This window comes from Dendrobates tinctorius, unplaced genomic scaffold (assembly GCF_039654945.1).
Source record: "Dendrobates tinctorius isolate UK_male_01 unplaced genomic scaffold, ASM3965494v1 ptg000075l, whole genome shotgun sequence".
Taxonomy (NCBI): domain Eukaryota; kingdom Metazoa; phylum Chordata; class Amphibia; order Anura; family Dendrobatidae; genus Dendrobates; species Dendrobates tinctorius.
In genome coordinates this window covers 45,905,104-45,932,478 of record NW_027361743.1, presented here as the reverse complement: position 1 = coordinate 45,932,478, position 27,375 = coordinate 45,905,104, and the positions used below count along the sequence as shown (strand labels likewise).

General features: G+C 44.8%; 2 protein-coding genes across 10 annotated transcripts in view; one reads left to right on the top strand and one right to left on the bottom strand.

The window, feature by feature from the left end:
• SUPT20H (SPT20 homolog, SAGA complex component) overlaps nucleotides 1-555 on the top strand; it is a 107,912-nt gene extending 107,357 nt beyond the window's left edge. For all 8 annotated transcript variants that reach the window (XM_073583246.1, XM_073583243.1, XM_073583244.1 and 5 more), the window contains one exon: nucleotides 66-555. In XM_073583246.1, the coding sequence (XP_073439347.1) occupies nucleotides 66-163 (98 nt within the window). In that variant the 3' untranslated portion in view covers nucleotides 164-555. The remainder of the gene's footprint in view (nucleotides 1-65) is intronic.
• On the bottom strand, nucleotides 472-27,204 carry EXOSC8 (exosome component 8). 2 transcript variants are annotated; one of them, XM_073583252.1, is made up of 11 exons: nucleotides 26,941-27,198; nucleotides 23,616-23,652; nucleotides 16,545-16,608; nucleotides 15,182-15,255; nucleotides 14,965-15,010; nucleotides 11,860-11,965; nucleotides 11,687-11,732; nucleotides 6,302-6,398; nucleotides 4,834-4,954; nucleotides 3,346-3,452; nucleotides 472-680 (listed from the first exon to the last, which is right to left on the bottom strand). In XM_073583252.1, exons 1-11 carry the CDS (start codon nucleotides 26,955-26,957, stop codon nucleotides 565-567), a joined length of 831 nt encoding a protein of 276 aa, XP_073439353.1. In that variant the 5' UTR covers nucleotides 26,958-27,198; the 3' UTR covers nucleotides 472-564. The 2 variants fall into 2 exon arrangements, with proteins under 2 accessions (XP_073439353.1, XP_073439354.1); XM_073583253.1 differs by lacking the exon at nucleotides 472-680 and adding an exon at nucleotides 1,265-1,761 and having other exon boundaries at nucleotides 26,941-27,204.
• Between the last annotated feature and the right edge of the window lie 171 nt (nucleotides 27,205-27,375).

Genomic DNA, 27,375 nt, shown 5'->3' with positions numbered 1-27,375 from the left:
TAATTTTTTTTTTTTTTTTTTAACTATTGTCTTTTTTTTTCCCCCCACCATTGAAATGTTCACAGTTGCAATTCTTGCAACGTCAAATGCACCAAATGGCTACGGCGGCAGCACAAGCTCCAGCGCACCCTCGGCCTCATTCAGACAGCAGACCAAAAAATAAGTGAAGAGGACGCGCCCGACAAACCGGCCTGGACCTCGGCCTCTCCTGTCTACCACTACCCAATCCACGACACTGAATGGACTCATCAGCCACAAATTGCCTTTTCTACAAGAATTTTAAATGTGTTTTTAATATTGTAAATGTTGGAATTTTAGAAGAAAAAAAAAAGTTTATGGAAAGATGAACATTGCATTATGAATGTGACCGTAGATACTTTACAGCCGAGGAGGATTAGAAGTATTAGATGCAGTAAAAGGACTGTGGCGTCCCACGTTGCCATAATGAATGTATAGAAGAGGCCATGCACGTAGCAGAGGGATTGCTTTATTTACTACAAAATGTGTCCGTCTCTAACAAATACAACTTTTTACATGGTCATTAATGAAAAACAAGAGGTTTCTTTACTGTGTCTTGGTGCTGAGCAGAATTTCATCCAGCAGAGCTTGCACTTCTTTATGTCTGGAGACCGCCCGACTGATGCACTCCTGAAGCTTGTCCGCAGAAAGGGAGCTCCCGCCTGAGCAGAGAGGACATGGTGGATGATATTGGGCCAATACCCCAAATGTAGGGTCAACATGCCAGGACTACAGCAGTACCAATGGCTGGTAACTTAGGATCCACTAATCACAAGACAACTAATAATGTCTTACCTAGTGCAGCCATGTGGATGGAGGGGCTATTTCTTTATGAAGATATAAAAAAAAACAATGGTACAAGCAGCAGCATGACTAAGGCCAGGTTCAGAAAGCAATATTTCACGAGCCATGTTTGGACCACAATGCCGGGACTGGACACAGATCTCCCAACCTGAACCAACCGTCTCGTATATGCTTATCAACCTAGTTTTGGTGAAAAGACTCCCGATCGATCAGGCCCAGGTGGTCCGTACATGGCTCGTGAATCTTTGCCGTCTGAACCCGGCCTTAGTCATGTTGCTGCTTTCATTGACCAACTTGCTTGAAACTACAGAATGGGTAACACTTTTTTTTTTTTGGCCTGTGTGAACCTGACCTAAAGGCAAACGCAACGCCAACACTGTTTCTAAATGTCCCTCATTGCCCGTATGATACATAGAAAGAAAGAAACCATCAGCAAAGCACAACATCTTAGAAAAGAGCTGTAATAAAATTCTGATATTGGATCGATACTCATCTTCAGGACTGGTATCCACCAGTGAACAGGGAAAAAGTTGCAATCCGGCACCAAAATATATATAAAAGTCACACTTATTTTTAGCTTCATTAAAAATACAGGGCGATTCACTTGCTACTTTACCAGAAAAAAATTGCTGTAACTTCTAAAAGAGTGTATCTTACTAAAACTTGGACTTTACATTCCTTGATTCATGAGAAACTGATATTTAAAGCATGTGTTGAAAATGTCCACTGTTCGCATCCATACAGGTCAGGATTGTTGAGTGTTTGCTGCAGGATGTCTGGGGTCATAGCCTGAATTTCTGGCTGTATGTTCTCTCAGAACACCTGTAATGTCCGTGGCTTCTTACTGTGCCTCCGACCCTTCAAATGGCCCCAAAGGAAAAAATCCAGCGGTGTTAAATCAGGCGATCTTGTCCAGGGGAAAACCGCAGGTCATTTTACCTGCGGATCCACAGATACAAATCCGCGGGTGAATCCGCAGCATGTGCACATAGCCTAAGGCCACGTTACACATAACAATCTGACATGGATGGGATCGCTGGGACATCGTTAGACAGCCCCTCCAGTGATCAGGACCAGCGAGCAAGCTGGTTTCCAATGTAAACATCGGGTATCTAAGAGCGGCGCGGCTCTTAATACCCGATGTTTACATTGGAAACCAGCGTTGCTGATCGCTTGTCTCTCGCTGCCACACGCAGCGATGCGTGCTGGCCAGCGGGAGACCAGCGATCAAAAAACGGCCCAGGACGATGGAGCGAGATCAGCGATACCCGGCAGGGGGGTCGGTTGCTGATTCCCTTCACACTTTCCCTTCTGTGCATTTCTGGACTCCCCACTAGTGATAAGCGAGTATACTCGTTGCTTGGGGTTTCCCGAGCATGCTCGGGTGATCGAGTATTTTGGCGTGCTCGGAGGTTTAGCTTTTGTAGTCTCAGCTGCATAATTTGCGACTGCTAGACAGCTTGAATACATGTGTGGAATGCCTGTTTATTAGGGAATTCCCACATGTATTCAGCCTGTCTACAAGTCGCAAATCATGCAGATAAGACAACGAAAACTAAATCTCCGAGCACGTCAAAATACTCGGGGGAGACCTGAGCAACAAATATACTCGCTCATCACTACTCCCCACAACGCTGCACCTTTTCTAAATGAAGCATTTATGAGCTGTCTTGCTAGTGGTAGCCAGACCTGGAGATCAGCTGAGAAGGAAGGCAGGGGCCGCCAGGCTGGGCCACATCAGTGAGGTGGTAGCTAGTGTGACGTCCCTTACACTTTCATAAGAGTGCAGGTGACCTGTGTGGTGTGGTCCTGTCCCAGGAACATGGCGCTACCCAATTTGTCCTGTTGTTCATGTGTAACGTTCACCACAAGTATTGTGCCGCCTCCATGACCATCAACAATGTGCCTCTGCATTGTGCAGAAGAAAACAGTAAGCCGATTTCCCCCTTCCCTCTGTACACAAGTATTTTTTGTGTGTTTTTACAAACCTGTCTGGTTTCCTCATCGTAGGTTTAAAGGGGTCTGGTGCCGCAAATTGTGGCAGAGCTGAAGGTGTCCACAGCAGCATTACAACCACGCACACCCAGCCAGGACCCCCATTTTCACGTAGCGTGCCATTGTGTGGACGAAGAGTACCTTGCCCACGGCTACAGCCCGGCAGCATGTTACACAATCACTAAGTGACTGCTAATGTGAATTCTCACATTGCACACACTGTGAGGATTCTCTAGTGTCCGGTCATGTGACTGCAAGTATGTGATTTGCATTCTTCAGGCCACATTCCAACTAGTCTGTATACGGCCTCCCTCAATATACTTATGATGAGTGAGGCCGCGCTCGCCTAGTCGGCACGTGACCGCATGAATACAAGTAACACACTTGTGGTCACGTTCCTGTGTCATAGAATGTTAGGATCAAAGTGACTGCAGACTTGTAGCGTAAGGCCAAACAACCTCTGTCATTGTCACCTGTGCACTTTTATAGTGGTTTTTTTTTTTTTTTTTAAAGGTGTCCTCATATTACCTGGTTTTCGAATAGTACATAACTTTCCATCCTCATCTGTCACAACAGTCAGAAGTCCTGTGGCGAAACGTTCTTCTTCACCAGTTGGGTCCACAATTATGTAAATACTATAAATGAAAGAAATAAGTCCAGGTTGGTCTATAGCAGGGGACACCACCCTGTAGATGGAGAGCCACATGTGGCTCTCGGGCCCCTGATACGTGGCTCACGTAGCTTGGTGCAGCTCATTAACACCTTAGTAACCTCGGCAGGCAGGATCTTTACCAGATTGGACTATCTAGAGTCTCGTCAGCCGTCAACCTGCTGTTAAACTACACGGCAATGTAATGGGAAGCAGAAAATCCATTGTAAATTGTACATGTTTTGTTGCAGACTTCATTGAGGGGCTGTTGCAGGGTTTCACCCTTTGCATTGCAGTGAAAATCCGCAGCATAAATCCACACTGCAGGTTCATTTATGCAGAAGATTTTTCTTTCCAGAAGCCTTGTACAATCTTAGTGCTGTAAATTGTAATACGCTGTCAACTACCACACACACAAACCCATGCAACAAATTAATAATATGGAAACACACCTTAACACGGGTTCTTTACAGTTTCTTAAAGGGTTTGTCCAGGCTTATAAAAATTGATGATCTTTCCTTATGCTAGGTCATCAATATGGAAATCAATGGATCGGGACCCAACATCCCCACCAATTGGTACTGGCTCCAGCAGCGACTGGATGTAAACAATGAATGGAGCTGAACAGCACAGCTCTATACATTGTGTAGCAGCCGCTGCCGAGTGCTGCAGACTATGAGCTGATCTGCACTTAACAGTGGGAGCTGCATAGTGTATAGAGAGCTGTGCTGTTCAGCTCCGTTTAATAGCATCTAGCCGCTGCCAGAGCTTGTACAAAGAACATATAGATGGCGCCGATTGGTCATGGTGCCTTACACACCAAAGGTCATCTAAAAATTGTAGCTTACAAAATAATATGGGCAAGAAGTTGGACATGTGGAAAAATAAAACTACCTATACACACCCATTCAATACTCCCTAGCCCTGACTAGCCCTGCAGCAATAGTGTGACATGCGCCATTCACGCGATCTTACAATCAATGACTTCAGTAGTCCCCTGCTTTACATCCAAGTCATTGCTGAGGTCAGTGATTGGTTGCAGCGGTCATGTGAATGATGTATGTAATATCTGAACACCTTTCCTGCTCCTAACCTTCCAAAATCAAAGAGGATAGGGTCACATAGGGCTTTTCTGTTTCTTTTTACATCTAAGTTAATGCTAGTCTGCAGGGCTAATAATGTAGCACCAAAATGTTAAAGGCCCCTGTTAGATCAATGGAGTGTATTTGTGACTGCTTGGATCCATCACGAGAGCATAGTCAGGGCAGCCATGGCAGGAATGTGGACAGAGACCCGATGTTTCTCCAGACGGACATTCAGAGGTATGGAAACTTTGCAGTTGAGGTTCGGTCGCACAAGATACTTACTCATCAAATACGGCAAACGTTGTGGACACCGGATGTTTCAGGATCGTCAGGGGACTCTTGGATGATAACTGGACTTGCGCCAGACCCGTGTCTTCACTTATTTTAACAGCTGGCAATTGTACTGTGCGAGGAGAGAGCGACGACAGTCAGCGAGCAGGAATAGCGTTTATTATGTCTAAACTCGACTACTTTCTACATGACTAAGGTGTGAAGAATGCCCTGAGCAGGCCGGGAAGAGTCACATAAAAAGTGATCTTCTGGAATAACCCGCTGTGTTTCAGAAGAAATCAAATAACGTGCTGCACTGTAAACCTCTGGGAAAAGTTTCAGCCGGATAGGTGATAAAATGCTTTTTTAAAAAAAGTGACTAGAACAAATCTCCTTGTGGCATTTTCCAAGCTATGCAGATCTCCTATAAAAAAAAAAAAAAAAAAGGCAAATACAACAATTGCTCTTACATAATGTGTCTGTCCAGACAGCTCATAATAAGGGTCCGTCCTGACTGCGTCTGCAGCAGGTGACATTTAGAGATTTTTTTCTACTAAAGCAGCAGATCTGAGAAGGTACATGTGAGCGCCCTCCTCTGGTGGTGGTAAAAACGTACAGTCGAAATTAGGGAAGGAGAAGCAGTACGAAACGCAGAAGCCAGGACCGGTGAGTAGCAGTGGGCCGCTGTATATCTGGCACTAATGGGGAGCACAGAGCGGCCAGTGGGCCGCTGTATATCTGACGCTATAATGGGGAGCACAGAGCTTCCGTATAAGCTCTAGTTTAAGCAACTTATGAGGAGTCCAAACAAAACTGTTCCTGTGCCTAGTACACGCCTGCAAGGGGTCCCTCTAAATCTTTCTCATGCACTGCCCCCTTCACGCCCAGCTCTAGATTTTCAGTTTAGCCCAGAGTAGTCTTTTAAAGGGATATTCCCATCTGAGGCATTTATGGCAAAATGCACAGGTTGTGCGTCTAATTGTCTGGTTCCATTACTGGGACCACCATACATTAGAACAAAGAGGGTCCTCTGGCCCCATGTGGCAGGTTATGTGAATCCCTGATCCAGAGGTGGGTGTCATCAGAGGATTAGCAGTTTTCTATAAAGTATAATACCTGGTGAATACTACACCTTCCTAAACCCACAACCAAATCACCAGCACAAGCTCGATACAGACACTGAACAAGCGAGGGTACAGAAAAACTGTAAAGGCGCATTCAGATGAGCTGATGGACTACGTACAAGTCGATCAGTGCTGGTTTACTGGCTTGATGGTGGCAGAAGGATTGTCAAGTCAGTGCCAATTCAGCATCGGGCTGTTTGCAGCACATCTCCTGCCAATAACGATGATTACTACGCCGGCAAGAACGATTAGGTCGCCTAACGCGTATTTACACAAGACGATTTACAGTTATTCTGCTTTTAGGTAAACTGTAAAATGGAGATGGCCTTACATTAAAATTGTAATTGATAACTTACCATTTCTTAAGGCAGCTACCAATGCACATACACAGGCGTCAAGGAGGTTCCCGTCATAATCCAAACAGATGAGATCACAATACAAAACCCATGCCAGCTACAAAAAAGAAAATATACAACCAATGTTATAAGTGAAGCTGCAATGTCAGTCATTCTGCTTGTCTGCAAAGCATCATTACATACAAGTTCTGACAGAGAGAAGGTAATCTGTCTCCTCTGTATATCTCCGAACTAATCTCCCAACACGCAACCTCCGGTCCTCCCAAGACCTCCCTCTCTCCTCCACACTGATACGTTCCTAACTCAATCGCCTCCGAGACTTCTCCCGAGTGTCCCCTATCATCTGGAATTCTGTGCCGCGACTCATTGAAAACCCATCTCTTCCAGCCAGCAATGACCACGCTGCCACCTCACCACCACCGGAGCTGCCGCAAATCCCGACCTACTGTCTCCTTTGCCCATTACCCTCTAGACAGTAAGCCCTGAAGGGCAGGGTCCTCTTCCTCTGTACTTTCTATGTAACCCCTCCTCATGTACAGCACCATGGAATCAAACGTACTATATAAATCAGTCTTCATTAGAACACCATAAAAGCAACTTGTGCGTTCGGCAAAATAGCCGACATATTAGGTCTACAAGTCATAAAAAATAAGTGTGAGGCAAAGACGCTCGGTCCAAAGGGCAAACCCACAATAACCAAGTCACTGGAAATCAACTATTTATTTTTTTTGCCTCTGCATTTCACAAACTATAATTTTTTTTATTCATTCACTTGATTATAAGAGGACAAGTTTTGTGTGGGAGAAGTTGTTTTCCCATAAACAAAAGTACATTTTAATCAATAGATCTTGGAATAATAATAATAATTTCCACAATTGGATATGTTATATAAAATGTCCCTGTGCTGAGATAATCTTATAACTGTGCCCCTGCTGTGTACTGTGTAATGTCTGAGTCTGACCGTACAGGAACACCTGATCATACCACAGCTCCTGGGCAGGGGAGGAAGCAAAAGAGTATACAGACAGGACAGCATGGGATCTCCGCTGCTGTTTTCTGAGAGGTAAAACATTTCCAGGTCTGTTAAAAAACATACTTTACCTCGATCCCATGCGGCGCTATCAGTATATTCTCTTTTGCTTCCTCCCCTGCCCAGGAGCTGTGGCATGATCAGACCACGTCCCTGTACCCTGTACGGCAGGGATGTCAAACCTAAATACAAAGAGGGACAATATAACCTTGACAGTTTTTAAAAAATGTCTATAATTGAGTAACTTTTTCAACATCACTCCATACAGTATAGTGGGCCCCACACAGTCCTCCATACAATACAGTGGGTCCTCCACACACTATAGTGGGCCCCACATAGTCCTCCATACAATAGAGTTGGCCCCACACAGTCCTCCATACAGTACAGTGGGCCCCACAGAGTCCTCCATATAGTATAATGGGCCCCACACAGTCCTCCATATAGTATAATGGGCCCCACACAGTCCTCCATATAGCATAATGGGCCCCACACAGTCCTCCATATAGCATAATGGGCCCCACACAGTCCTCCATATAGCATAATGGGCCCCACACAGTCCTCCATATAGCATAATGGGCCCCACACAGTCCTCCATATAGCATAATGGGCCCCACACAGTCCTCCATATAGCATAATGGGCCCCACACTGTCCTCCATATAGTATAATGGGCCCCACACTGTCCTCCATATAGTATAATGGGCCCCACACTGTCCTCCATATAGTATAATGGGCCCCACACAGTCCTCCATATAGTATAATGAGCCCCACACAGTCCTCCATATAGTATAATGGGCCCCACACAGTCCTCCATATAGTATAATGAGCCCCACACAGTCCTCCATATAGTATAATAGGCCCCACACAGTCCTCCATATAGTATAATAGGCCCCACACTGTCCTCCATATAGTATAATGGGCCCCACACAGTCCTCCAGATAGTATAATGAGCCCCACACAGTCCTCCATATAGTATAATGAGCCCCACACAGTCCTCCATATAGCATAATAAGCCCCACACTGTCCTCCATATAGTATAATAGGCCCCACACAGTCCTCCATATAGTATAATAGGCCCCACACTGTCCTCCATATAGTATAATGGGCCCCACACAGTCCTCCAGATAGTATAATGAGCCCCACACAGTCCTCCATATAGTATAATGAGCCCCACACAGTCCTCCATATAGCATAATAAGCCCCACACTGTCCTCCATATAGTATAATGGGCCTCACAGTCCTCCATATAGTATAATAGGCCCCACACAGTCCTCCATATAGTATAATAGGCCCCACACAGTCCTCCATATAGTATAATAGGCCCCACACTGTCCTCCATATAGTATAATGGGCCTCACAGTCCTCCATATAGTATAATGGGCTTCACACAGTCCTTCATACAGAATGCAGGTCCAGCATTACAAATATAAATCAACCTGCGGGCCAAATTTGGCCCACGGGCCAGTTTGACATGTAAGCTGTACGGTCAGACACAGCCAGCCCATTACACAGTACAAAGAAGGGGCACATTTATATGATTATCTCAGCAGAGGAACATTTTTTTTTCTTTGTAAACACATCCAACTTATTTTTATTCCATGACCTACTGATTAAAATGAACTTTGTTCATGGGACAGAGTTTAAGGATCAGACCAGACACATTCTGGGAGCTATAACATTATTTTTTTCTTGAAGTAGCTATATGAGGTCTTATGTTTTTCAGAAAAAGTTGTGTTGGTCAGTGGCACCACGTCCGGGATTCACACAACCCAATAACAAACCTTTATTAATTCTTTATGTAAAGAAATAGGAAAAAAAAAAAAAAAAAACACCAATTCTGCAATATGTTGTTTTGAGATTTTATGTTTTACAGTTCTTATTTCTTCTATGCCAGAATTCTGAAGTGAAAAGCTTTGGAAAGTCACTAAATTTTGGCGCAACATGAAAGAGAACAAAAATGTAGCAACTTTTGGCATTTTTCCCCAGCTCTGACAACGTATGCGGAGCTTGGACGGTGGCGCAGTGACCAACGCTTGTCAAACTCCTGATGAGCAGCGTCGTTCACTACGCCACTAATCTTACTCCAGCAGGGACTGCGGTAAGATTTGTAATGAAGACACATGCCACTCATCAGACGTTTCATTTTCATAAAAAAGCATTTGCCACTTAATGAATCAGAAGCCTCTCACGCCACACACACTGAAAAAATAAATAAATAAAATTTTAAAAATGTATTCGTTTTGCATAGCCATCTTCTGAGTCATAACTTTAACCCTCAACGACATCCGACGTACATTTACGTCAAAGGTCGTGTCCCTTCCTTTTATGTGGGTTTGCAAGCCTAGGCCGCATCTTTCTCCGCACGAGATGGCTCATTTAATCAGCCATGAAGAACCTTTAACAGCCGTAGGTGGACCGGTGCTCCGCCCTCGGCTGTTAACTGTTCAATGACAGCGGGATTTAACACGCGCTGGCCAGAAGCAAGTCATTAATCTCACCCATCACCCATGTGATCACAGGGTGCCGATGGGTTGTCAAGACAGCTGGGGGTCTGCTTACGACCCCCATGCCTGTCACTGTAAATCTGTGAACACCAGCGTGTGACCAGTGTTCATAGAAAATTATGATTTCTGCTATGTATATCACTAGGGATCTTACGATTGCGGCCTCAAGTCTCCTAAGGGGACTATTGAAGTCAGTAAAAAGTGTGAATAAAAAAAAAAAACCACATACACAACACAGGTTCACATCATCCTCCTTTTGCCCCACTGAAAATAAGACAATAAAAAAAATAATTCCCATATTTGGCATCACTGAGTTCAGAAATGTCAGTGCTATCAAAATATAAAAAAAATGAATCCAATTGGTAAACGGCGTAATGAGAAAAAAAAACAACAAACCACTAGAATTACATTTTTTTTTAGCAGCCGCAATATTGCAATAAAATGCAATAAGAAGGGATCAAAACATCGTATTTACCCCCAAAAATTATCAATAAAAATGTCAGCTCAAGCCACAAAGTAATAAGCCCTCACCCAGCCCCAGATCCCGAAAAATTAAAACATTACAAGTTTAGGAAAGTGGCCAAATAAGGGGAAAAAAATTACCGTATTTTTCAGACTCTAAGACGCACTTTGTCCCCAAAAAATTTGGGAGGAAAATGGAGGGTGCATCTTATAGTCCGAACACAGGCCTACCAGGGGGTTGCAGCAGTGGTGTAGCAGCGGATCCGGCCACGGCAAAGGTGTGATGCTGAGGCTCTGCGTCAGTGGTGAGGAGCGCACCCTAGTAGGGTCCCTTCCTCAGGATGCCGGCGGCAGAAATGTGGAGTGTCCACGGCGAGCAGAACCAAGTGCGCCGGTTAACCTGTGGCCATTTTCCTGAAGCGGTGGGCCACCAGAGGCGGAGCATGCGCAGATTAAGATCTCGGCGGCCCTCGGCTTCAGGAAAATGGCTACCGGAGGCCACGCGTGTGCAGACTAAGATCTCAGCGGCCATTTTCCTGAAGTCGAGGGCCGCAGAGATCTCACTCTGCGCGGCCTCAAGAAGATGGCTGCCGAGAAACTCTTCCTTACCACCGTCACCAGACCACCTCGGGACTGCCGCCACCGACTTCCTGAGGAAGGGACCATGCCCCCTGTGACCCCGGCTCTACCACCGCCGGCCCTCAAGTAAGATACCTTAAATTCAGACAATAAGACAGACCCCCATCTTATAAAAATCTTTTTTCTGCTATTTTCCACCTCAAAATTTGGGGTGCATCTTATAGTCCGAAAAATATGGTACATATTTCTGAATTTTTTTTTACCACTTAAATAAACCTATACAAGTTTGGTATCTGCGTGCTCATACTGACCTGGGAAATCATAATGGCAGGTCATTCCTACCATATAGCGAACACGGTGATTAAAAATCCAAAAAACAATTGTGGGATTGCACTTTATTGCAATTTCACCGCATTTGGATTTTTCGTCCTGTTTTCCCGCACACTATATGGTAAAATCAATGGTGTAATTCAAAAGTACAACTCGTCCCCCCAAAAAGCAAGCCTTCATACAGGCAATATTGATGGAGAAAAAAGTTATGGGTCTGGAAGGAAGAAGAGGGAAAAAAAAAGAGTGCAAAAACAGAAAATCGCAAGGTCAAAAAGGGGTTAATACTCTTCCGGAAACAGATTTCAGAAAGGACTTATTTTTTTATGTGACAAGATGTGGTTTTAACCCATGTGTTCTCTGTTTTATGCTTCAGGAGTGTACAAGAAAGCCTGCCATCTGACAAACGACGAGGGCAAGATTGTTTTCATTTCCTTCTAGTTTTTGTGTTGCATAAATCAATATTAAAAAACAAAAATCCACACCTTGCCACTTTCAATGCACAGGTCTTCTTTCTGTATAACCTGTGAACTAAACATATAAATTGATGGTGAATCTATCGCCATATCTCTGCCATGTAGGTAATTCACAGATCTGCCACCACTTATAAGACCACTTATAAGGTTCATGTCACATTCTAGTCTGAATTCAGTCTTACGTTTCGATGACGTCTGCTATGAACTGACTGGCGACCTGTGCCTCCTCTCCTGGCGGTCCGGGGCGAAACCGTGAGGAACACAGCGGTGTGAGATCCACATTAGGTACTAAAAATAGGATTGTGTAAGTCTGAATAAAAGCTTCAGAATCCTCAGGTCCAATGTAGAATTGCTTCATTACATCGCAGAGAAATATTAGCTTCTCATCTGATATTTCAATAAGATTAGAGCGGATGTTATTGGTTTGTTACTTGATTTCTAAACGACACCTGAATCCCTAAACTCCGATTACTGGTTTCATTAAAAGCAACGAATGGAACTAACTGCTGATACTGTCACCTAAGAAAACATGAACGGGTCATCGAAAGTTAGGACCCATGATGAATATATCAAATTAATCAGCAGAATCGGGTAGGTGGGTCTAGGCTTTCAGGTCACGCTGCAAATGATTCATACAAGGTTTTTTGCCACTTTTGGTCCAGTAATGTGGTAGTAAGAAATGCCAAGTATAACCTGGTATAGATCAGTATCTGCAACTTCCCATCAAAGTATAATGCCTTTGAAAACATGGCACAGAACACACTTTAATAAGATAACGGTGTGTTAAAGGGAACCTGTCACCTGAAAAACGCCATCAACCTGCAGACAAGGGGTTAATATGCAGGTCAATAGCGTTATTAACCTTCCCGGCGCCTGCACTTAGACCCACGTTGCCGGGAGGAAATGATCTGTATTCTTCCCGGCAGTGTTCCGGTTTCAGTCACAGGGGGCGGCACCAGGTGGGTTCAATCACCGGGCCCCCAATACCGACCGATAGCAGGATCAGCATTACGGCCGGCTGTCAGTCAGTGCCAGGAGCACAGTTACAGTATGCACAGTGCTGTGACTGAAACCGGGGGGTCTAAGTGCCAGTGTCGGGCAGGTTCACAACGCTATTAACCTGCACATATCTGCAAGTAATAGCATTTTGTCAGGTGACAGGATCCCTTTAATATGTCAGTTACTGTTATTAGTTAAGTGTTGTACATTACAATTCCTATCTGTAGTGTAAACGAAAATACTGTGATTTTCTGCTCAATGGACCAATGCCAACCCGGGGCTCTGTCCTCTGCGGACCTCTCCACCACTCTTCTGAGATGTGACAGCTCTAAACAAAAGGTTGTAATATCTGTATTATATGTATATGTGTGTGTTATGTGTACTGAAGGTGAATAGATGTGTACTGTATATACTGTTAAGCTGTCTATGCATTGTGAAAAAAATAAATAAATATATATATATATATATATATATATATATATATATATATATATATATATATACATACACACACACACACACACATACATATATATACACACACATACAGTGGGTACTGAAAGTATTCAGACCCCTCTAAATTTTTCATTGCAGCCATTTGGTAAATTCAAAAAAGTTCATTTTTTCTCATTAATGTACACTCTGCAGTCTGCACCCCATCTTGACTGGAAAAAAAACAGAAATGTAGAATTTTTTGCAAATTTATTAAAAAAGAAAAACTGAAATATCACATGGTCATAAGTTTTCAGACCCTTTGCTCAGTATTGAGTTAAAGCAGCCTCTTGAGCTAGTACAGCCATGAGTCTTCTTGGGAATGATGCAACAAGTTTTTCACACCTGGATTTGGGGATCCTCTGCCATTCTTCCTTGCAGATCCTCTCCAGTTCCGTCAGGTTGGATGGTGAACGTTGGTGGACAGCCATTTTCAGGTCTCTCCAGAGATGCTCAATTGGGTTTAGGTCAGGGCTCTGGCTGGGCCAGTCAAGAATGGTCACAGAGTTGTTCTGAAGCCACTCCTTTGTTATTTCAGCTGTGTGCTTAGGATCATTGTCTTGTTGGAAGGTGAACCTTCGGCCAAGTCTGAGGTCCAGAGCTCTCTGGAAGAGGTTTTCATCCAGCATATCTCTGTACTAGGCCGCATTCATGTTTCTTTCAATTGCAACCACTCATCCTGCCCCTGCAGCTGAAAAACACCCCCATAGCATGATTCTGCCACCACGTTTCACTGTTGGGATTGTATTGGGCAGGTGATGAGCAGTGCCTGGTTTTCTCCACATACCTCTTAGCATTATCACCACAAAGTTCTATCTTCATCTCATCAGACCAGAGAATCTTATTTTTCATAGTCTGGGAGTCCATCATGTTTTTTAGCAAACTCTATGCGGGCTTTCATATGTCAGGCACTGAGGAGAGCCTTCTGTTGGGCCACTCTGCCATAAAGACACAACTTGTGGAGGGCTGCAGTGATAGTTGACTTTGTGGAACTTTCTCCCATCTCCCTACTACATCTGTGGAGCTCAGCCACAGTGATCTTTGGGTTCTTCTTTACCTCTCACCAAGTCTCTTCTCCACGATTGCTCATTAGTTGGACGTCCAGCTCTAGGAAGACTTCTGGTGGTCCCAAACTTCTTCATTTAAGGATTATGGAGGCCACTGTGCTCTTAGGAACCTTGAGTACTGCAGAAATTCTTTTGCAACCTTGGCAGGATGTGTGCTTTGCCACAATTCTGTCTCTAAGCTCCTTGGCCAGTTCCTTTGACCTCATGATTCTCATTTGGTCTGACATGCACTGTGAGCTGTGAGGTCTTATATAGACAGGTGTGTGCCTTTACAAATCAAGTCCTATCAGTTTAATTAAACACAGCTGGACTCCAATGAAGGAGTAGAACCATCTGAAGGAGGATCACAAGGAAATGGACAGAATGTGATTAAATAGGAGTTTCTGAGCAAAAGGTCTGAATACTTATGACCATGTTCTATTTCAGTTTTTCTTTTTTATTAATTTGCAAAAATGTCTACATTTCTGTTTTTTTTCAGTCAAGACGGGGTGCAGAGTGTACATTAATGAGAGAAAATTAACGTTTTGGAATTTGCCAAATGGCTGCAATGAAAAAAAGATTGAAAAATGTAAAGGGGTGTGTGTATATATGTATAGTGAGTGTGTGTGTGTGTGTGTGTGTGTGTGTGTGTGTGTGTTTTGTGAGCCCAGGCACTCATTATAGTCAATATGCTGATGCACATTTTCAATTTTCTACAAAAATCAATGGTCAAGAAGAACATTCACTGACCAATATATCCTTTATTGGGAGCATCTGTTGTGGGGCTGGTAAATTCCTAAAATGAAAAACAAATAATATCCAGTGAGTTCATAGAGTTTATGAAGAACTTAGGAAAGTAACTTGTGAAGAGGAACAGTGAGAATAATGCGGCAGATTACACATCCTGACAACTCGAGCAGGTCCCCGAGGAGGGAACACTCCCTTCTCCACACTTCACAGGACTTACCGCTTTAATGCCGCATATTACTGTGCAGTTCCCAAGCTTCACCAGAGCTGATCCGTCTGCTGTGGTAATGGAGCCTGTAATAAGATGAAATATATCAGCCCAGGAATAAACCGTAAATTACACAGGACACAAAGTACTAACGCTGCGGTGACCACAGAGGCTTCACATGAATATTACAAATAATTGAGCGGGCTGAATTCTTCATCTATGATATGACAGATCCCAATCAACAATTTGACTCTGGCAATTTCCAAGATAATGCTGGGAACTTATGGATTAAGCCTTCAAGTTCATGGAGTTGAAGCTCATGGTGGCATGAACATTGCATGGCTACGGAGATGCAACCAGAAGATGAATAACTTCACAACAAATAGCATTGCGGGTTATGAATGACATAGCGATAGAGAATGTAGAACCGGTGGAGAAAGATCCATCTTTTTGAACCGGAGTCTCTTTTTCAACCTTCGTAACTTACACATCGTGCGCCAGTTCTTAAAAGTTTAAGTTTGTTGCTCGCTTTTCACAGAACTTTTGCAGGAATTTTTATTGAAAAGAAGGAAGTTTCATATAAGGTGATGCGGCCCGGCTCTGCTCGAGCCTTTCTTTCATGTGGTCTGAGAGTCATCAGTTCTTGTCGTACATGGAGCAAAATAAAATAAAAAAAAGTCTCCACCTTCTCTGTTCTGATGGCATCTGAGAACAGTCCGATTTTTTCCAGCACCCATAGATTTGATTGGACAATTTTGATCTGACACTCGGATCAAAATCAAATATGTCTCTACGTTTTTAAAGAGACCGGTTGATCCGAATTATTAGACGACAAGTCCATGAGACGGCACCGACAGTGGGTGAAGAGAAGGGAGCTGTCCATGGAGTCCTTGGCATCGGTCGTCATTCCACCAAGTTAAAACACACTGCTGTGAGAAAAGCTACTAAAAAATAAAAAAATGAAATCACTTGTCACAAGGCCCTTTCATTATGGACGCCAGGATATTTATGCCAGTAAGCTGAAAAGTCAGATTCAGAATTGTGCATTATCTAAGCAGCTTCTGCCATCGAGATATCCAACATACTCTTAGGATACGTGTATATGAGACATTACTGATGACGTGGTAAAAAAAAAACAAAAAACCTGTCGTTTTGCCAGTCTCTGTGTCCGGCTGCCAGTGATTTGCCCGCTGCAGCTGCTGGTCAGCAAGTATGCCATCCAATACGGTTTCCCCATTTTTTAGGACGTTTAGCAATACTCCATAGGAGCGCTCCAATCATGTAGTAAGAGCAGGAACGGTGACATTAGATCCGCTTTTGCACCCCCAACTTGTCTGCCACATTACAACCTACCAAAAAACGCCACACAACTCACCAACATTTATTGTGGTTGTCCTAAATTCGCTCACATCCCGTCCGTCCGGCCGACAATTCTGCTTCTGTAATACAGAACATTTCTCACACTCTTACGTAGGTTTAGGCTCTGATCGAGCAAACTCCGGACCTCCTCATTATCAGCCGGTCTGTACACGGGCTGCCATAAACAGCAAGGAGATTCTGACCCCGAGGATAAGGAATCTGCAAAGATCCTACTAGTATTAGCAGTGGGAATGGATGTGGGAACTGCAGCCGACCAGTGTCCGCTGATTGGCTGCAGCGGTCATCAGACTCCCACCGCCAGATGCTGATGCAGATGGACCATTGGCGGGCGCAGTACACAGTGTAGAAGAGTGACACCGATCAGAGAGATCACTATACCCCGCCCCGGGCCCATTAAGATTTACCTTTATATTAGTAGAGAACCTTAAACTCTTTAAAGGGATTGTCGCATTTCAGAAAGGTTTTTCCTATAATATGGGGCCTTTACCATATGGGACAAACACTTTTCCATTTTATAAATCTGGAGTAAAATGTAAGCGATGGTACTACAAGGGAGGTTTTACTGCTTTTCGGAAAAAGGGGGCAAGTTAAACGTTCATATTTTGGAGTTTTCATTTTCAGACATCTATTACACTTAGTTTGCAATACCATTGACTCTTTATTAGTCTCCTAAAGAAGGTTGCACCTGTGACCGCCTACACAATAGACCGCGATCCCGCAGTGCTGCAACGTATTGGAAAATTAATAATTTACTTTTATGTTCGGAGAGTCTGGGCTTCATAGAGATGTAACCGGGCAGACACGGGTGAAGGGAGAGATGGCAGTCGGAAATAATGGCCTCAGGGTAGATGGCCTCGGCATCCCGGGCCCACCCCTCTGTGCGCTGTGAGCCAATCGCAGCACTTCTCATTGTTTCAGCCAATCAGAATGGCTGAAACAACGAGGTCCTAGGCTAGGATCGAGTACCGATGAACCCGATCCTAGGACCAGTGCCTGGCAACGCCAGGCACCGGCGAACAGCCCCCGGATTGGCGCAATCGCGCCAATCGCAGTGCACAGCTGCGGAATATCGCCGCTGTGCCCTGCCCGTATCGGTGCTGTAATAGCACCGATCCTAGGCCGGAGCCTAGGACAGGCCCAGCAGGAAGTGGTTGGCGCGATCGATTAGATCGGCGATCGCGCCAACCACAGGGCACATCTGCTGTCACGCTGTGACCACTCTGTGCCCTGCTGGTGACCTGGCCATGACCTGCCTAGGAATCGGAGCTGTGAGCTCCGATCCTAGGCAGTTGCCATGGTCACCAGGCAGAGCAGGGATTGGTGGATCAATGTAATCATTCGATCCCACCAATGACAAGTCACAGCAGCGATGTGACCACTCTGTGACCTGTCCCTGACCTGCCTCTGACCTGTCTGACATCTCTGCAGGGGTCCTCACTCTTAGCTGAGGATTCCTACAGAGAGGTCAGATGCAGCAAGAGCTGCTGTGCTGGGTATTGTGGTGCCACAACTTGTAGCATCACAATCCCTGCAGAAGAAAGAAGAGAGAAGAAAGAACACTACAACTGTAAGTGCTAACTGATCCCCGATCCCCTGCCCAATCTATCTTCACCCCCCAATCTATCTTCATTCCCCACATCCACCCCCCCCTTTTACCCCCCTCCATTCCCACCTTTTGCGCCGCCTCCGTTCGCAGCCGCCGAGCCTTGATTGGTGAGGCAGTTCACCAATCAACACTCGTGCCCGCTTTTTTCCACTCAGCCACCTTTGTGCCACCTCCGCACACACATCCCGCAGCTGCAAAACTTTGATAAGTGACACGCATCACTTATCAGAGCTTGTACCTGTCGTTTTTCATTTTTTTCACCCCTTTTTGTGCCACCCAACTACAGCCCTAACTGTTGATCCCTGCCCGATCTCTATTTATCCACCCCAATCCCCCCAGCCCTCTCTTTTTACCCCCCTTTGCGCTGTTTCTGTGTGCACATTTACCAGCCGCCGAATTTTGATAAGTGACGCAATTCACTTATCAAAGCTCGTGCCGGCTGTTTTCCATTTTCTTTTTCACCTCCCCCCCCCCTTTGCACCACCCCTGTGCACACATCCAGCAGCCACTAAATTTTGATAAGTGACGCTGTTCACTTATCTTATCTAGAGCCTGCTGTTTTAGACTTTTTCACAGGTATTTTTCTCCCCATTTCCTTTTAGCTTTTTCTTACAGAATAGTGTGCACCAATCACTAGCTCCCCCCCCACACATACACAGTTATAAATAAAGTACACCCAAGCACCATACTTACACAAAAAAATGTCCCGCCCATCACGTTCCTCCCAGCAGTGCTATTCAATAGAGGAGGCATATGCTTTACTTGCCTCCGACACTGATAGCGAAGGAGAAGATCCACTTTTCTTTATTTTTCGGATTCTTCATCCTCTTCCCCCTCGGGTCCTGCGGAACCGCCACGCAGACGCTCCAGGACAGAAGATGAGGCAGCGCCCACCATGCCCGCAGCTGATTCAGCAGACCCTGTGTGGACCTCGCCCCCCGAAAATTACGAGCCACTGATACCTGATTTTGTGGCAGAATCAGAAATCAAGTTTGACACCACCGGCCTCACAGAAATTGACTTTTTCAAAGTCTTTTTCTCTGAGGATTTTGTTAACCTCATGGTGGAGCAAACTAACTTGTACGCTCGGCAATTTTTGGAACAAAACCCGCGTTCATCATATTCTAACTGGTCTCCTGTGAACGCAGTTTTGGGGCCTGGTTCTCCATATGGGGATCCTGAAGAAGCCTGAAATTCCGCATTATTGGAGTGTTGATATTTTATACAACACTCCAGTGTTCCGAATGGTCATGGTCCGGACGCGTTTTCAGGCCATCCACAAATTCCTGCATTATAACGATAACGCACAGTGTCCCGCACGAGATGACCCCAACTTTGACCGTCTGTTCAAAGTTCGGCCGGTCATCGAACACTTCAACAAAAAGTTTGCTGAAGTGTACGTGCCACAAAGGGACATCTGCGTGGCTAAGTCCTTGGTCCATTTTAAGGGTAGGCTCGGATTCCGTCAATACCTGCCAAGTATTTTAAGAGGGCCAGGTACGGAATCAAACTCTATAAGCTGTGTGAGAGTACCTCAGGGTACACCCACAGGTTTAGAGTGTACGAAGGAAAGGACACCAGGATTGAACCCCCTGAGTGTCCTGTCCTGGGAGTGAGTGGGAACATTGTGTGGGATTTGGTGCACCCACTGCTGGATAAAAGTTATCACCTCTACACTAATAACTTTTATACCAGCGTCCCACTCTACAAATCCCTCTCCGCACGAGGTACCGCAGCTTGCGGTACTGTCCGCAAAAATCAGAGAGGCCTCCCAAAGACGCTACTTGGGCAGATGCTCAGAAAAGGTGAGAGCAGGGCCCAATGTAGCGACCACCTGCTGGTGGTCAAGTACAAGGACAAGAGGGATGTCCATCTCTTGACAACCATATACGGTGATGGCAGCGCCCTCAGCACTGTACGGGGTACCTCTGCACAGGTCAGCAAACCTGAATGTGTGCTGGGGTACAATAAAAACATGGGGGGGGCGTTGATCGCTCCGATCAACTCCTCCAACCGTACAATGCTTTGAGAAAGGCCAAGGTGTGGTACAAAAAGCTGGCCGTGCACATCGTCCAATTGGCAATGCTCAACGCATTCCTGCTGTCACAATGTGCACACCACACCGATACGTCGTACCTTGAGTTCCAGGAGCTAGTGGTTAAGGCCCTGATGTTTGGCACTCTGGAAGGTGCGGGCCCCAGTACTTCGGGAACTGAAGGTGCTCGTATTGTACCAGGTCAGCATTTCCCGGGGGAGGTCCCGCAAACTGCAAAAAGAGGTAAATCGCAAAAAAGGTGCAGAGTGTGTTACAAAAACGGAATACGCAAGGACACCATTTATCAATGTGACACCTGCCCCGAAAAACCTGGCCTGTGTATGAAGGATTGCTTCAGATTGTACCACACCTCAATGCACTACTAAATTACTTTAACGGAAACATTAGATTAGCTGGGGCACATCTAGATAAGTTCCTTGGGGGTCTAGTTTCCAAAACAATGTCACTTGTGGGTTTTTTGTTATTTTTTTACTGTTTAGGCCTCTTTCACACTTCAGTTTTTTACAATCAGTCACAATCCGCCAGGTTTTGAAAAAAAACGGATCCGCAATTTTTTTTTTGAGGATCCGTTTTTTTCCCCATTGACTTCCATTATTGGCGGATTGTGACGGATTGCCGTCCGTTGCATCCGTTTTTTTTGCGGATCCGCCAAAAGTTGCTGTCCGTCACCATCCTCAAAGATTTCAAAACGGAGCTTGCAACGTTTTTTTCTCTGGCGGATTCCTTTAAAATTCTTCATTTGTCGGATCCGTCAAAAAAAACGGACAGGTGGCATCCGTTGTCATCAGTACTACAACGGATCCGCCATACGTCCTTTTGGCGGATTATGACTGATGCAAAAAAACTGAAGTGTGAAAGAGGCCTTAGGCACATCAGGAGCTCTGCAAATGGAAAACAACGCACGCAGACCATTCCATCTAACTCTGCATTCCAAAGCGTCACTCCCTTCCGATCTCCGACGTGTGCCTAAACAGTTTTTTCCCACATATAGGGACCAGCGTACTCAGGACAAATTGGACAACAACTTTTGGGTCCAATTTCTCCTGTTACCCTTGGGAAAATTAAAAATTGGGGACTAAACGATCATTTTTGTGGGCACAAAATAGGATTTTTTATTTTCACGTCTGGGCAGTATAAACTTTAGTGAAACACTGGGGGGTTCAGAGTTCTCACCACATATCTAGATAAGTTCCTTAGGGGGTCTAGCTTCCAAAATGAGGTCACTTGTGGGGGGTTTCTACTGTTTAACCACATCAGGGGCTCTGCAAACGGAACATGACGCTCACAGACCATTCCATCAAACTCTGTATTCCAAAGCGTCACTTCTTCCCTTCTGAGCCCCGTTGTGTGCCCAAACAGTAGATTTCTCCCACACATGGGGTACCAGCGTACTCAGGACTAACTGGACAACTTTTGGGGTCCAATTTCTCCTGTTACCCTTGGGAAAAATAAAAATTGGGAACTAAACGATCATTTTTGTGGGCACAAAATAGGATTTTTTGTTTTCACACCTGGGCGTTATAAACTCCTGTGAAGCCCTAGGGGGTTCAAAGTGCTCACCACACATCTAGATAAGTTCCTTAGGGGGTCTAGTTTCCAAAATGGGGTCACTTGTGGGGGGGGGGGGGGTTCCACTGTTTGGGCACATCGGGGTCTCGTCAAACACAACATGGCGCCCGATCTCAATTCCAGACAATTTTAGGTTGAAAAAGTCAAACGGCGCTGCTTCCTTCCGAGCCCTGCTGTGCGCCCAAACAGTGGTCCCCCTCCCACATATCAGGTATCAGCGTACTCAGGACAAATTGGACAACAACTTTTGGGGTCCAATTTCTTCTGATACCTTTGGGAGAATAAAAAATTGGGGACTAAACGATCATGTTTGTGGAAAAAATATGTTTTTTATTTTCACGCCCGGGCGTTATAAACTCCTGTGAAGCCCTAGGGGGTTCAAAGTGCTCACCACACAACTAGATAAGTTCCTTGGGGGTCTAGTTTCCCAAATGGGGTCACTTGTGGGGGGTTTCCACTGTTTGGGCACATCGGGGGCTGGTCAAACGCAACATGGCGTCCGATCTCAATTCCAGCCAATTTTAGGTTGAAAAAGTCAAACGGCGCTGCTTCCCTTCCGAGCCCTGCTGTGCGCCCAAACAGTGGTCCCCCCCCCACATATAGGGTATCAGCGTACTCAGGACAAATTGGACAACAACTTTTGTGGTCCAAATGCTCCTGTTACCCTTGGGAAAATAAAAAAATTGTTGCTAACAGATCATTTTTGTGACTAAAAAGTTAAATGTTAATTTTTTCCTTCCATGTTGCTTCTGCTCCTGTGAAGTGCCTGAAGGGTTAATAATCTTCTTGAATGTAGTTTTGAGTAGCTTGAGGGGTGCAGTTTTTAGAATGGTGTCACTTTTGGGTATTTTCTGCCATATAGACCCCTCAAAGTGACTTCAAATGTGAGGTGGTCCCTTAAAAAAAATGGTTTTGGAAATTTTGTTGTAAAAATGGGAAATTGCTGGTCAACTTTTAACCCTTATAACGTCCTAACGAAAAAAAATGTTGTTTCCAAAATTGTGCTGATGTAAAGTAGACATGTGGGAAATGTTAATTAGTTACCATTTTGTGTCACATAACTCTCTGGTTTAAGGGCATAAAAACTCAGTTTGAAAATTGCAAAATTTTCACCATATTTCCGTTTTTTTCATAAATAAAAGCAAGTTATAGCGAATAAATTTTAATACTAAAGTGAAGTAAAATATGTCACGAGAAAACGGTCTCAGAATCGCCTAGATCCATTGAAGCGTTCCTGAGTTATTACCTCATAAAGGGACAGTGGTCAGAATTGTAAAAATTGGCCCGGTCATTAACATGCAAACCACCCTTGGTAGTAAACGGAATCCTTCAGCAGGTTTTTGCTACTTCGTCTGAGAGCAGCGTAACGTAGGGACAGAGACCCTGATTCCAGCCATGTATCACTTAGTTTACTGCATTCAGCAGCCGTTGTGATGGCTCAGCGTGATGTAGCAGTTCTCAGTGAGCTGCTTATCACAGGAGGGGCGGAGTCAGACTAGCATGCGCGTGCCGCTGTAGTCCAGGTAATGATAATCACCAGGTGATAAATCCTTCAGTGTAAGTAAACAACAGCACACAGCTTGATAAGTGACACGTCGCTGAAATCAGTGTTTTAATCCCTACCTCATGCTGCCCTCAAGCTCCGCCACTGTGGTCGCACTGCAACCCCGTAGCGCTGGGGTCCGACCAAGGACATCATCTGCCTGGAAGTGCTATATTCCCCCCGTCTCTGCATAGAGCCCCTTATGGGTCAGGGCCAGAAGTGGTGGCAGTATCTGTACTGCGCTGTGGAATATGCCGGCGCTATATAAGTAACAAAAACGCGTTTTACTTACTAGAAACTTCCTGTAATATTCTAATGGCTCCACTGTTCTGTTGGAGGCAACAAAAACGAGAGTAGATTAGAAATGACATGTACATCCCTGCCGGACAGCGTACACCGCTGAGGAATACGCAGCAACAACGCGGATCTGGCACCAGAATTCACAATATAAGCTGCATTCAACATTAAAACCTTGGACCCAGTGAGATGGGTGCACTTACTTTGAAAAACCTATGCTAAAATGGGCGTATATTAAAGTGAACGTGGAGTTTAGGCAATAAGGCGAAAAGCTCAAAAAGGATTAATCTGATTTTTTGACATGGATTTTCAAAGTGAATACACCAGTCTCATCAGGTCTGATATCTATTTAATAATCTATATCATTTGTACTGCAAAATATTTAAATTTGGGTAACATTTCTTTAATACATCATGACTGAGCTGATTAATGCTGAATTAACATTCTAAGCGTATAAAATACAGGCGGAAGGGCACAAACAGGCAGGTGGACTGACTAATGTGTATGTTTTTCCTGATGGCGGTATTGGCCCAATGTTTTCTCTCATGGGAGATAAATCACTGCCAGAGATGTCTGGCAGCGGTTTGCTCCCGATGAAAACACAAGTAAGCGCTGTATGAACCTGGTCTACCCTTAGCTTTTTTGGTGACTGGTGTCACTGTTATATGGATCAGGCTCAAAGCCCCCCTAATAGAACTGAAACTATTAGTACCCCCTCAGATCACAAGAGGTTAACCTTTTACATGCCGCTGCCAAGGGTCACACAGAACGTGAAAAGCTTCCACGTGGTGGCCTTCACTATTGACGACCATTGCCCTTTCCCTATTTAACACAATCGCAGGGTGCCGATGAACTGCCATGGCAGCCGGGGGCCACAGTGACTGCCAACTTAGGCCCCTGTGAAGTGCAGCCTGTGGCTGGGCTTCATAGGGAATCGGCCATTTCACAATACTATAGTAGGGCAGTGTATTGTATAAGTGATCAAACAATCACAGGAGAAAATCAACTAAGAAGAGTAATTAAAAACGTAAAAAAAACATTAAAAATATTTTTAAAAAATATAGATATACCGGTATATAAAAAAAAAAAAGTCTTAAATCATCCTTTTTCTTCAATAGAAAATAATAAAACATTAAAACAATTACACGTTTGTAAATGGCAATATGAATGTTTATCCATAGGGTGAATGTCAAAACGGGGGGGGGTGAAATGGCAGAATTTAGGTTAGTTCGGATCACCTCCCTTTCCCTCTAAGGGTGTGTGCACACACTGTGGTTTCTGCTGCGGATCCGCAGCGGTTTTGGCAGGGCTGTGGAGTTGGAGTCGGTGCTCATTTTGGTGGAGTCGGAGTCGGTATAAAATGGTCCGACTCCTAAAATATGTAATAAATTGGGTACAGTAGTTCAATGCAGGATGTGCTGAATATTTTTTCATAGGAATTTGGGAAAGTTATGAAATGTCCTATAAATGGCTGTTCTATTCCTGATCTAAGGCTACATTCACACACAGCGTTTTTCCTGCATTTTTTGAGGATACGTTTTTCAGTTGCAAAAGCAGATCAGCTTTTTAAAAAACTGCATCACCTGAAAGGTTTTTGCGCTCATAGATAATGTTTTCAATAGCAAAAGCAGATTAGAAATCTGCTCCATCCATTTATCCATATCGTATCTGTACCAAAAAGAATGAAAAACGGGTAGCACACAGACTAACACTCCTTATTAGCACCAGTCAGGTACACCTCATAGCTGCCCAAAAGGACGCCCAGGACAGGCATTGCTCTGCCAAGAGTGCGCACAGCAGTAATCAAAGCAAAAGGTGGCTACTTTGAAGAACCTAGAATATAAGACATATTTTCAGCTGTTTCACACTTTAATTATATAATTCCACATGTGGTCATTCATACTTTTGATGCCTTCAGAGTTAATCTACAATTCTCATAGTCATGAAAAAAAAGAAAACTCTTTGAATGAGAAGGTGTGTCCAAACTTTGGTCTGTACTGTATGTATGTAATCGATACTATACAGTGTATTACATGTTTACAATTTATTACAGTTTTTTGTGTTCTAAAGTTGTATTCCAATAAATATATATTATGTTCTATCTAAATATCTTGATTATTGGATCATAGAAATGATTAAATGTCTGATGTTCACATTGTACAATACATTTTTCACTTAAATATAAGCAATATAAGTGGGAGTTGGAGTCGGTGAAAGGGAAATTGAGGAGTCGGACTCGCAGGTTTGGCTTACCGACTCCACAGCCCTGGGTTTTGGCCCTGCGGATTCTGCTGCGGTGTACAGTACCAGTATAATCAATGGAAAACAAAAACCGCAGTGCACACGGTGCGGATTTTTCTGCACGGATTTGCTGCGGTTTTCAAACCGCAGCATGTCACTTCTTTGTGCGGAATCCGCATCCGTTTTACACCTGCTCCATTGTAGATAATAATAAAAAGCAATCAAAACATTGTATTACTGCAAAATGGTTTCATCAAAACTACAACTTGATGCCCCCCAAAAAATTAAAGAGGGCAAAAAAAAAAAAAATAAAAACTGGTCCTTAAAGGGATCCTGTTACGTGAAAAAGCGCTGCAGATTAATAGTGTCCTGAGGCTGCTTTATGCCTCCCGGCAGTGGTCGGCTTCAGTCACCAATCAGTGCATAGTGCGGGTGTGACCGCGGCCCCGGCACTGACTGACAACCTGCCCCAATGTTTAGCCGGTGTCGGTCGGTCAGGACCGGGGCCGCGGTTACAGCTGTCACTATACACAGAGCGGTGACTGACGCCGCGCCGGTCACAGCCTATGACTGAATGCTGAGGAGTAAAGTTCATTTCTAACCAACAGCGGGGCTGTAAGTGCTGGCACCGGGCAGGTTCAGAACACCATTAACCCCACATCTGCAGGCTAATAGGATTTTTTTCAGGTGACAGGTTCCCTTTAAGTCTGCGGACTTGTGAGTCCTCACAGCGCGCACTGTGTATGATGTGAGGTGTCACATAGAAGCACAACCGGAGCGGCGGCCCCTCTGTCACCCCATACTGCTGTAAGACGGCTTCTGCCACTGAAATCTGGGACATATGTAGATAAAAGATGGCATCCGCTGAGGATTTTCTGCATATAAGTCACTGCGGCTACAACACCCGTCCATGTGACCTGTAAGGTGGGCTCAGTGATTACAGGTCTACATGAGGCATCATCAGGTCCATGAGGCATCGCTGGTACAGCAGCAGTGTGACCTGTGGGGGCTGCACTGCCTACCCCTGCCCTATGTGCCCAGCACAGACTCCCCGTCTATCGCGGCAGGTGGTCACTCACTTGTATCCGGCAGCCATCTCTTCACTTTCAACATATGTCAGCAGAGGACATGTGTGTGCAGGCGCTACACTGGATGTACACACACGGCGGCCGCCGCTCACAGGAAGTCACCGCACGTGTGCTGCTGCCTGGAAACACACAGCTCCGGTCACATCCTGCGCCGCACTGCTCCCTCTGCCGGACACATGCAGGAACTGCGCCCCACACAGAACAGGATGTGTGATCACCAGCTCAGCAGAGTGCAAGAGAAGCCTCCATGTGTGGCCATCACCCATCTATATCTGTCCATCACCCATCTATATCTCTTTCCATCATCCATATATGTGTCCATCATCCCTCCATATATCTGCCCAGCATCCATCTATGTGCCCATCACCCATCTATATCTGTCCATCACCCATCTATATCTCTTTCCATCATCCATCTATATGTGTC